Source organism: Salvia splendens, chromosome 19, assembly GCF_004379255.2.
Source record: "Salvia splendens isolate huo1 chromosome 19, SspV2, whole genome shotgun sequence".
In the NCBI taxonomy this organism is placed as follows: Eukaryota; Viridiplantae; Streptophyta; class Magnoliopsida; order Lamiales; family Lamiaceae; genus Salvia; species Salvia splendens.
The window spans coordinates 19,948,839-19,960,602 of NC_056050.1; the positions used below are offsets into that span (position 1 = coordinate 19,948,839).

Below are 11,764 nucleotides of genomic sequence, written 5' to 3' on the forward strand. Positions count from 1 at the left end.
CGCATCGCCCTGCTTCCTTTATGCACATAGAATCATACAACTGCTTGCTCGACGCCTTCGTTAAAATATTGGAAGAGGGCGGCTTACCGGAGCTCTACACAGGCTCGGAGTGATCCCCGTACGCTGCAACCAACTATTGGGCGTACGACACTCTGCGGAAAGCCTACCGGAAAATATTCAAAGGGCTCGGGCCGAGCTGCTTGAAGGTTGTGCCGGCTGCTGGCATCTCTTTTATGTGCTACGAGGATTTCGATAGACATAGAAGAAGATGATGAATAATACACTACAATAATGGGAGCAATCAAATGAACTGCACTGGAATTAAAGTTTTACAAGTTTAAAGTTATAATCCCATAAATATTAAATACAACACTGTATACAAAAATAATCATAGTTTGAAACGAAATTGGCCAAAAATCTAGTCCTAACATAAAAGATTGACACAATAAAGCTTAGCTTACTCCCCCAAAAGTTGAGTACACGAGCGACGTCGTTTCTAGGTTTCATGACTTCAGTATATATATATATATACACACATGCAACCATTCATTCAAGATTCTAACAAAATGAACTTCTTGGGGATAAGTGTTCCTTAGCAGTTAACACCACATTGCCCTTGCGCTGCCCGCTTCGACGCTTCAGAAGTGAAAGGGTCGATGCGGACCCACAGCAGCGAGAAGATGGAGGCAAGGAGGATCGACCAGACGATGACGATGGTCGGGGTGCGGTTCTGCCGCCCAAGAAGACCCTTGAGGAAGGGATACAAGTGGACAATCACCCATATGGCGAAGAAGAGCTTCCCAAAGAGCGGGCCCCACGACTGGTACCCGCTGTTGATGGCGTACGAGACGCCGGCCACGATCCCAACTATGTTGAACATGAGGACAGTGGTAGGGGGGATGAGGAGGGAGGTCCACTTGAACACGTAGAGCTCTGCAAAGTCCCCGTCCTCGTCGGACGCCTTCGATGTAACTGTGAAGTTGGTGTCGATTCCAGCGAGCACCTTCAGAAGACCCTGGAAGACAGCGAAGAGATGCGCTGACGTCCCTCCGATGACCCAGAACTGCTCATTTCTCCACCAGTCCTCGACACTGACGCCGCTCCACCTCATTTCCAGTATGCCCGTGGCAAAAATCGAGACAAAGAGGAGAATAAACCACATGCTAGCAAAGTTGCTTATCTGCAAAAGGATATACCAATTTTATTGACAGAGTTAGAGATTCACCCATACAAGAATCTGTTGACGAAGAAGACAGATTATAATCGCGTTCGTTACCGACCTCAGGAATGATAAATTTGTTAGTAAGAAGACATATGGCAGGAAGAACACAGTAAGCGAGCAATGGGATCGAGGTGAGTGGGTACACGATGGTGTTGATATACGCAAGCCTCTCCAAGAGCTGCAGTTTCCCATTGTAGCCGTACCATATAGGGCAATGTCTGCTAAGCATAATCTCAATGGAGCCTAGAGCCCACCGAAGCACCTGGTTGAGACGATCAGACAGATTGATAGGAGCCGAACCCTTGAATGCCGGGCGAGGAGGCATGCAATAGATAGAAATCCATCCACGTGCATGCATCTTAAACCCGGTCAAAATATCTTCTGTGACGGAACCATAGATCCACCCAATCTGAAGCAAACAGTAGGCTCAACTGAGTTTAACTTCATTTTAAGACACTGAAAAAACCACAGATTATATCGAAACATAAATGAAGCACAAGAGTATACCTCTTTACCCCACTCGGTCTTATCCTCGTATCCACAACTAATGACGTGGATGGCTTCTTTCAAAAGAGTTGCAGGATTTGTCGAGGGCGGTATGCCTCCCATTTCCATAAAGGTGGCAGCAATGAAGACGGGAGATTGACCAAAGCGCTTCTCCAAGCCCTTTTGGGACATAAGAAGTGACTTCTCATCGTCGTATCCTGTCAGGAAAGCAATTGCATCAATTTCTACAATTTAAGAAATCTTCCGTTTGGTGCTACTTTTACACAAGACAAGTATGAGAACCAACCTTCTACACCCTCTTCTATGTCCTCCATAATAAAGATAGGGATGGTCGATTCAGTCCTTTTAGCTGCTCTCTTCTTATCGACGTATTTCTTATTGGCATGCCTCCCCTTCTTCCTCGAGCCACAACAGCTCTTGACAATAATGTTTGGCTGCAGATCCTCTTCCGTTAGGACAGGGTCATAGCCATACAGTGCTTGTCTGTTGAAGCAGCACCCAGTTCCCACATAGACAGGACCTTGAAGGCCATCCAACCCTTTCAAGTTAATCTGCAGAGATGAAAATTTAAGACAACATTTAAATGAGATAGATATCACGGAATCAAATAGTAAGGGATTCTAATTTGAAGGGCACTTACATCGAAAAAGACAATGTTTCTGTTAGCATATCTATCGTGCGAGTCGATGCCATCGAAACGCTGAGGAAACTGAACGTAGCAAGTCTTCCTTCCATATGCAGGATCCATCATGAAACACATGGCTTCTTTACAAGCTTTGCTGTTATTGAAGTAGTGATCACAATCGACGTTCAAAATATATGCTCCATTTGTGAGGACAGCAGAGACACGAATCTGCAGCACATAAGTAAACAATAGGTCATGAAAAACATCATCAATTACTAAAGGCAATATAATGTTGAAGAAAATAATAAAAGATTGCTCGTCTCCCACTTCTTCAAGCAACACAATTACCAATTACTTACCAAAGCATTCATAGCTCCAGCTTTCTTGTGATGCTGGAATCCAGGACGCTTCTCACGAGAAACATAAACCAATCGAGGCAGCTCATTTCCATCGGTATCAAAGCCCCCGCTATGCCCCAGAAAGACCTGTTTATGAGAGGCATGGGGAAGAATTACAAGACGATGACCAGGAAAGTATGCATCGTATTGTTGAGGGATTAAAAAATGTACCTGAATCATTCCTGGGTGATCCCGTGTGTTGTTCCCAGGCCAAGCAGTACCATCTTGCATTGTCCACCCTTCTTCAGGCATCTTTTGAGCCTTCGCAACAAGAGCATTTATCCGGACCTTAAATTCTTCGTATTCTCTCTGCAAGAAACATATTAAGAAATACAATTACAGCCACTGTCAACTCGTTCCCTGTTTTAGTATATGATACAATAAGAGACTCTTGACTCACCTTCATTGCTCTGCGTTCTTTGACAAAGGAAGGTTGAATCTTGTCCTTCAGGTAATCTATCTTCTGTTGAAAATAGAATTCAGGGGCCCTAGGTTCGATATGATGCTTCTTGCAGAAAGGCACCCATTTCTTGGCAAACTCTGCTGTCTCAGAGAGGGCTTCAAAAGTAAGCATTGCAGCACCATCGTCAGAAACATAGCATGATACTTTATCAACAGGGTAGTCCACGGCCAGTATGGATAAGACAGTGTTGGCAGTTACAAGAGGAGGCTCTTTCATGGGATCCACAGTACTGACAAACACATCGATAGGTGCTAATTGAGAAGGCTCACCCTCTCTGTCGTACCTGTGGACAAAGAAGAGAAAAGTTAGGAAAGGATCTGGATAGTGTAAGATTCAGCATATGGAACTGAACTTGAAAACCTTTCACTAACCTCAATGCAAGTCTTTCAAGGAAGGTCTCTCGACTAACTGGATACCATTTCGGAAACTGGTCAAGAAGCCAAGATAAGGCAAACCAAACTTCACAGATAACTGATGTCAGCCACAAAGGATAAGCATCTTTCACCGGATGGGTACAACGGTATTGCAAGAAAAACCCCAAGATAATTAACCGAAGAATGATCACAACACGGTAGGGAGTAAGATGAGTAGAGGAAATAGGCTGCACACGGCTCATAGGTAGGCGAGCATCATCAGCCCTGTCAACAACACAAACTATTAGCATCCCTTCTGATGTACAAATCAAAACGAGAGATAATTACTAGAATTTCTGGAGGGAAAATTATGATCTAGACAGAAAATTACATTTGCAGTTCTTCTCCATTTGATCCAGTGCCTTCAATATCCCCTTTCCCTTCACTGTATCTGCTGTTCATGTTTACCATGTTTTTCTCCTGTTTTAGTTTCCAACCTTCCACCCTCTCCTTCCAGTCAACATTTCCAAGCCCATAAGAATTCAAGTCTTTAGAAGGATCAACTATTCTTACAGGAACTGCAGAAATCAATAGTATTGTAAATTGTTTGCATGAAACCAATATGATGAATGACATAATTAACGAATATCTTTAACAAGTAATTACCTGGCTGTCGTGGATCAACATAAGGGAGGGAGTGAACACGGTCTCCAGGGCCCAAAGGACCGGATGTGCTTCTAACAGAATGAGTGTCTTGTATAGAAGGAGGAATCTCACCAGAGACCTATCAATTATCAACATGACAGAATCAAATTACACTTTGTCCACAAAAAAAGAGTCGATGACAAATGCATCACAACGCAAGAGCAAAGCACATAGGATCTAATTCAGATGTAGATAAACAACAGCAACCATGACTGATTAACGAGTGACTTTGATCTGATTTTTGGATGTATAACCGAGCGTGGGAGTTTGGACGTGACTAGATTCAAATCATGTTCTAATACATGTATTTATCATTAACGTGTTTGCTTGACTTACTTGCTGTCCATTGGTAAGAAGAGGGATTGGTTGCTGAGATTCATGTCTAGACGATGCAGAGAGCTCAACCTCATCAGACTGCCACTGAGATCTGGCCTTCATTTTTCCTTGAGCATAACTAAACTCATTCTCCAAATCATCATCCTCATCCTCATCATCATCCCCATCAACTCTCGGACTCCCTATGACAGAATAAATAAGTCCATATGCCTCTATTTAGCGGGAAAAACAGGAAACAAGAATCTTCATGTAAATCATACGAAGCCAACTAACCTTTGAGTCTCTTGTAACGAGTCTTACACTGCGGACAAGCCTGATTCCCATCTTTGCGCTCATACTCATAACAAGCACGACAAACTGGGAACGCACACTCATTGCAAGCAACAAAGACATCACCAGTGGCAGTCACTCCAACAGTATCTCCACAAATCTGGCATATCTGGCCATTCGGATTCTTCACTGGTTTTGACTGCATAGATGACAAGCATTGCAATGATTAGAACACAATCGAAACCAAATCAATCCATAGAATCAGATCCCTTCCATGCATGATCTGATTATTAAATAAAGTAATGATAGATGCAGATCACATGAACTTTCTAATTACAGCATAAATCTTACACTAAAACTAAATTAAAGAGTATGAAACATCAATCAAGTAAATCTGAGCTCCTATATCCAAATTTCACACAAACAACGCTAGTCCATTCCAATAACAACTCAGCACAGATCTAACCACAGCATTTTGCAAACTACTTCGACCTAATTCAATCAAAAAGCTAAAAGGATCAAAAGAGATCTAAAACCATTTTCTGAATCCACTCCAAGATCCAAACTTCAGCTGCCTAATTCACTACTAGGCTACTAAAATTCAGATCCAAAACCCAAATTACAATTAAAAATTAAAATAAAAAGAATAATTCAACAACTAGAACCAAAATGCAGTGTGACCTAGGATAAAAGTTTCATACCCCACTATCAGAATCATGGCGAATTCTAACTAGCTCATTCCTCTTGTGTGATCCAGCCACCATTCCCCCAGTCGCCTCCATTTTCCCCTAATTTTAGCAGGAAATGCTGAGTTTTGATTGGTTAATTTACTCTCGAATTGAAGCTATCAACACTCTGAGAATGAGAAGGGCATCGAAATCGCCTCAATCAATCGGCCATCTTTCTCTAGCTTTCCTCTCTCTACTCCACTTCAGTTCTAAACACTGCAACAGCTTTGTCTTTTATATCTCTTCTTTGGAGGAATTAATTAATTGATTTTAATTTCTCTTTGATAATTTGATGAGTTTCTACCTATTTAGCAGGTAGCCATTCCACCGCTGTCTTAAAATGAATTTTCATTTGATAACTTTGTGACGTCATTTTCCTCATAAAAAATAATTAAATACAGTAACTAATCAAATCCTTTTAAATAATTCTACCGACACATCACAACAATTAAAAACTAACAATACTAGATCAAAATCAATTTAGATAAGTCTTACTACAACATTATTTATCATAATTATTAAATACTTTATCTATTTCACTATAGTTAAAAGTTAAAACATTTATTTTAAATATAAAATCTAAAAAATAAGTAGTTAAATAAAGAGAGATTAAATGTGAAATTATTTAACTTAAAAAATAGATACTACGACAAAACATAAATATATTATTATTTAATCAAAATTAAGGTGCATAGTGATAGAAGCAAAACCATGAAATAAACAATTAAAAATCATGACATCATTGAATTATTGTCCCTTTCACCTAACGGCATGACTTAGAAAAAGGAAAATGAGAGATTATGATTTATAAAAGCATGTAGTAAAGTGTAAGCTTTGCCACATGATACTTACAATAAGTTCGATAAATTTTTATTCTTTTCCAGTGCCTTTTTCTATTTAAAAGCATTGCCCGTTTGATATTTATTACCCGTTTTCGTCACTTTATGTAATACTACTCCTATAAAACAGTGAAAATTTGTTACATCCTTGAAAATATTTTTATAACTGTCCTTTTCATACACCTACCTATATATTTAACAACTATTGCAAAGTGAAGATATTAAAACAAAATTACTTATTTTAATAATTAATCTTGATTGGTTACATGTTATTAGACGCTGTGAACAGGCTATATTTTGGTGTAACCGGTTGCTTCTCTCCGACACAAATATAAGAATCTGTCGGTGACCTCAATTTCTTGCTTAGTTGTTAGCTAAGCCACACTCAAACGTGCAATTACTATTCCACCCTTAATGAACCGACAATAAGAGCATCATCATCATCCATTCTTTTAGGCAAGCGCATGGAAATGGCCTAGACCCACTTTTATTCATTTTTTACTCCGTGCTCTTTTCCAAGAGCACAACACTCATATTCATACTTTTTCGTAAGGATATGCTCAAGGGTTCCATCATTCTATTATACAATTTAAATAAAAATATTTCCACAATATTAGAATGCATTAAAAATACCCGGAATACTATTACAAATTACTAAAAAATTAGAAATTACTCCCTCCGTCCCACATTTGGAGTGACAATTAGTTATGACAATGGTTTTAAGAAATTGGTGGAGTGTGTAATTAATGAAGTGAGAAGGTAGAGTGTGTAATAAATGAAGTGAGTAGGTGGAAAGTGAGATGGGTTGACTTTTTTTAGTTTAAAATTGTTTCTTTTTTTACTTTATTTAATTTTGGTTGTTTAAATAAGTTAGTCTTATTGTTTTTAATTTTACACTTTGGTAACTCTATTTCCTTTACATAAAATTAAGCTAGGACAAAATTAAAATTGAAACTAAAATTTGAACACTTTGCTATTCCCTAATTTTCGGCCATCACATCAACACAAATTTAAAGAGGGGAACTCATTCCATTTTCATTTACTCAACCTCCAAATTAAGGAGGGAAAAATGCATTACAATCCCATGGAGGGAAAAATCCAAAATCAAAATAAAGGTAATCTACATCTATAAATACATTCACTCCACATTTACTCCAACAATTGTCAATTCCACCTACCTACACACCAACCAAAAGGTATTTATATGTAAATTCCCCTCAGAGCATTTTCATCATAGGGGAATGGAAATGGATCAAGATATGGAGCAACAGATGGAGCAGGAGCATGTTCAGGATGCAGAACTGGAGCAAGGGCCGAGACAAGGCCTGAGTTTGAGCAGCCAAATGAAGAATCATATTGTACAGTTCCTACAACAGCAATGCCAAGCTGGAGCACTGCCACATGGTTCATTTCAAGAGGCAGCCAATAGATTCAAAGTGCACAGAAGTACAGTGAGCCGCTTATGGGGGATAGCCAAGCAGCAAATTTCAGATGGGGAACCTGTTATCATGAGGGGTAGAGCATCAGGATATACTAAGAAATCAGGTAAAATACATTTTGATGATGAAAAATTCAAACAATTGTCTTTTCTTGAGAGGTCTTGCTATAGAAAGCTTGCATATAAAATGGGAGTTAGCAATACCACAGTTGGTAGATGGGCAAAGAGTCACCTGATAAGGCCACATGCAAATGCCATAAAACCAGCAATTACTGAAGCAAACAAGATCAGTAGAATGAGATGGTGTCTTACTCATATTCAGCCAGCTTTGTATGAAGGAAAGCTTCTTTACCATGCTATGCACAACACAGTTCATATTGATGAGAAATGCTTTTACATGACAAAAGCTTCAGACAGATACTACCTATTGCCGGATGAGGATGAGCCTAACAGGGCTTGCAAGTCAAAAAGATTCATCACAAAGGTGATGTTCATGTGTGCTGTAAGTAGGCCACAGTTTGGCACAGATGGTCAGACCATCTTTGATGGTAAAATAGGAATATTCTCATTCACAGAACAAGTTCCAGCCAAAATGAAGTCCAAGAATAGGCCAAGAGGGACATTAGAGACTAAACATATACCATCAGTTAACAAGGAAGCAATGAGAGAATGTCTCTTGAATCAGGTATGGATATTTTTATCTCCTCACCTTCCTATCAGACATTGATAATGTCACCATTTAGCATATTTTCATTGATTCATTCATAATGCACAGATTATTTCAGCAATCAAGGCAAAGTGGCCAGCCAATGCAAGCAAGGATATATATATCCAACAAGATAATGCCAAACCTCACCTAAGATCTTTTGACTCACAATTTGATGAACTTGCAAGTTCAGATGGATTTAAGTTCCATCTAATTAGCCAACCAGCCAACTCCCCAGACACCAGTGTATTGGACCTTGGCTTTTTTAGGGCCATTCAATCACTACAAGATGATAAAGTAGCAACCAACATAGATGAATTACTGGGTAATGTCTGGAGTTCTTTTGAGGAACTCACACCACAAACTCTGAACAATGTTTTTTTAACATTGCAAAGCTGCCCAGCAAGATCCTAGAAGTGCATGGGGGCAACAACTACAAAATACCCCACTTGAACAAGGAAAGGCTGAGAAGGACAGTGGGGCTTCCTACATCCCTAGAAGTTGGGGAGAATCTGGTCAAAGAGAGCTTGGAGTATCTACTACTACCTCAGAATGATGTGGGTGCCTCATATGACATAGGGCATCTAATGAAAATACATCATCACAGAGGTACAAATTTGCAAATCAAAGCCTCCAAACCATCAAAGGGGTGGCTAAGTTCACAAAAACCAACCAATCCAGTCAATACACAGATAATCAGATGTTATTCATCACAAAAACTTCATCATATGACAACAAACAAGATCAATTCAACTGAAACAGCCTCCAAACCAAGCAAAGGGGTGGCTCAGAATTGAGAAAATACCCACAGTTTAGATGAGATCTTTCATGTCAGGCAACAAGATCAGCAGCATAGCTTTCTCATTCTCGGTGTACTCCACCTTTGATGAGGAAGCTGGTTGAGGTCCAGATTCGTCACAGGGGAGGGATGGTTCAGACCCGTCAAAGCCCTCAGCCGGCGGGGGGCGTTCAGACCCGTCAAAGCCCTCAGACGGTGGCTGGGTTTCAGATCCATCGAAGAAGCAAGCCGGTGGGGGAAGCTCAGATTCATGGACGACCTCAGACCCATCAACGCCCGCAAACCATCTCTAATGTCCAGATCGGTGGTAACAATCGACCACACGGTTGATTTCCCACCGTGCAATCACTTCCGGTGGTGTATCAGGGACGATTAGGGTTTCGGGAGGTGCATCGAAAGATGGCACCGATTCACACTCCGACAGTGGATCCCAACCTTTCCGCCATGAGAAGCGAATAGAGAGATACGAGAATGGTGGAGTAATAATAGTAGGAGCCGATTAGGGTTCCAACAATTTAGATCAGCGATTAGAGTAGGAGTCGATTAGGGTTCCTACAATTGGGAATGGGGGAGACGGGAAATGGTGGAGATAGAGAGAGATGAAAGTCAAATGAGGGGGGTTGGGGGTGGGTTATGTTTTTATTTTTTTTGGGTTTATTTTTGTGTTTATAATGACATTTGAGTGTAATTTTGTTGAATAATGGGGTAAAATTCTATGTCCAAAAATGGAAAATTCTAAATGTAACTCTAAAACTGGGACAGACTTTTTTGGCAAAATGTCACTCTAAAACTGGGACGGAGGGAGTACACAATTAAAATCCTAAAAATAAAAATTACGTAATTAAAGTCCTAAAAATTAAAAATTACATAATTAAAATCTTAAAAAATAAAAATTACATAATTAAAATCCTACAAATTTAAATTGCATAATTAAAAATACCCCCGTGGAAGACTAGTCCTCTGGCCCTATCCCCAATGTTTTTGGAGACCCCGTATCATTGCAAAATGTGAATCAAGTTGCTCGGGAGTCATCCGAGACCTATCGGCCAAATTGAGTTGGTGGGGGGTTGAGGTGGCACAAAGGGAGCGGGAGCGGGAGCGGGGGCGGATGGAGTCGCGGCCCGTCTGCGGTTGGCCGTCGCCTTCTTCCTTCCTTGCGGTCGGCGTTGGGAACTGCTCGGGCCGGCGTCGGGGCTACCCAAGTTAGTTCCGGCAAGCTGGCTAGCCACCTCATCGGAGCCGCTGTCGGATAAGGATAACGACCTCGACCATTTGCCAGTGGAGCTGGAGGAGGATGATACGCCTCCCCTATACTACGGATTTCTACGCACCTGCTGACAAGCGTCGAGGTGCTTGAATGGTTTGCCATGCATGGAATAGTAGGTCAACATGGCGCCCGTGATGATGTCAGCCTCGCTCATGCCGCTCCCCGCCGACCGCTGTTCCTGGAGGTAATACCCCTGGAACTTTTAGATTTCTTCGTTGGCTCTGAAGATGGCATTGCACACCATACTCTCGTTGCGTTCGATGGTTCACCTCGGTTGGTTGTCATTGTACCGGCGAGAGACGCGCCACCAAAACCTCTCCCCGGTTTGATTCGTGTCGGTTTCCGGATCTTCGGATATTTCCATATAGGCTTTGAACATCTTATCCATCTCCGGCGGAGTGTACGCGGGGCGGACGTGAACTTCACCGCCACGACTATGAGTAGGAACACTACGAGGAAGAGGATGAGGAGGACGGGCGCTGGGGTTGTCCTCCAGAGTTTGGGAGCCGCCGATCCCTCCCGATCTCGATCCTTGTTCGGATGCCCACCCGTATCGCCCATCAGGTGCATCTTGCTCGTCAACCGGATAAGGCCGGTAGCCACCCTAAATTTGAGAACCTTGGGTTTGAGGAGGGGGCGAGAATTCCATATCCGGATGAGGGAATGGTGTTGGGTTGAACCATTCGTGGTCCATCCGCGGGAGTCAGAGGGGTGATCGCCTGAGCCGGACATTTTTTTTTGCAATAGTGAAAGATTTAGAATTGATGAGAGAATTTAGATGATAATTGTATAGTGTGGTGTGAAATTTTTTGTGTGGAAACTGGGTGTTTTTTTAGATGAAAAAATATGAATTTTAGGGGAAAAATGAAAAATAAAGTAAAAGTGGGGAGAAAACGGATATAATTTATTGGGAAGTGGAAAAATATTTTTTTTATTTAAAAACGATTTTTTTAAATTAAATTCGAATTAAAAAAAATATAGAAAAAGCCAACGGCATTGCCGTTGACCAATAGGAGGCTGCCACGTCGACCTGCTCAGCGGCACAGACGTGCTCTTATTATCGAGCAGCGCTGTGCCGTTGGCGCGAGCACAACAACGGACGGGGCTG

General features: G+C 41.2%; 2 protein-coding genes across 2 annotated transcripts; one reads left to right on the forward strand and one right to left on the reverse strand.

The window, feature by feature from the left end:
- Positions 1–292: 292 nt before the first annotated feature.
- LOC121779302 (cellulose synthase A catalytic subunit 1 [UDP-forming]-like) lies at positions 293–5,824 on the reverse strand. Its single transcript, XM_042176606.1, has 14 exons — positions 5,581–5,824; positions 4,883–5,078; positions 4,610–4,791; positions 4,235–4,352; positions 3,960–4,146; positions 3,587–3,853; positions 3,153–3,498; positions 2,924–3,061; positions 2,714–2,839; positions 2,370–2,582; positions 2,016–2,280; positions 1,730–1,926; positions 1,281–1,631; positions 293–1,180 (listed from the first exon to the last, which is right to left on the reverse strand). Exons 1-14 carry the CDS (start codon positions 5,659–5,661, stop codon positions 593–595), a joined length of 3,255 nt encoding a protein of 1,084 aa, XP_042032540.1. The 5' UTR covers positions 5,662–5,824; the 3' UTR covers positions 293–592.
- A 1,863-nt stretch (positions 5,825–7,687) lies between these two features.
- LOC121779138 lies at positions 7,688–9,146 on the forward strand. The gene is made up of 3 exons (XM_042176473.1): positions 7,688–8,569; positions 8,660–8,915; positions 8,986–9,146. Exons 1-3 carry the CDS (start codon positions 7,688–7,690, stop codon positions 9,144–9,146), a joined length of 1,299 nt encoding a protein of 432 aa, XP_042032407.1.
- The last annotated feature ends 2,618 nt before the right edge of the window (positions 9,147–11,764 follow it).

Coding starts and splice junctions, on each gene's coding strand:
- LOC121779302 (XM_042176606.1), bottom strand. CDS start 5,661: ATGGAGGCGACTGGGGGAATGGTGGCTGGATCACACAAGAGGAATGAG. Junction 5,079..5,580: donor GCCATGATTCTGATAGTGGG/GTATGAAACTTT, acceptor TCATCTATGCAG/TCAAAACCAGTGAAGAATCC. Junction 1,927..2,015: donor CATAGAAGAGGGTGTAGAAG/GTTGGTTCTCAT, acceptor CTTTCCTGACAG/GATACGACGATGAGAAGTCA.
- LOC121779138 (XM_042176473.1), top strand. CDS start 7,688: ATGGAAATGGATCAAGATATGGAGCAACAGATGGAGCAGGAGCATGTT. Junction 8,570..8,659: donor GAGAATGTCTCTTGAATCAG/GTATGGATATTT, acceptor CATAATGCACAG/ATTATTTCAGCAATCAAGGC. Junction 8,916..8,985: donor CAACATAGATGAATTACTGG/GTAATGTCTGGA, acceptor AACATTGCAAAG/CTGCCCAGCAAGATCCTAGA.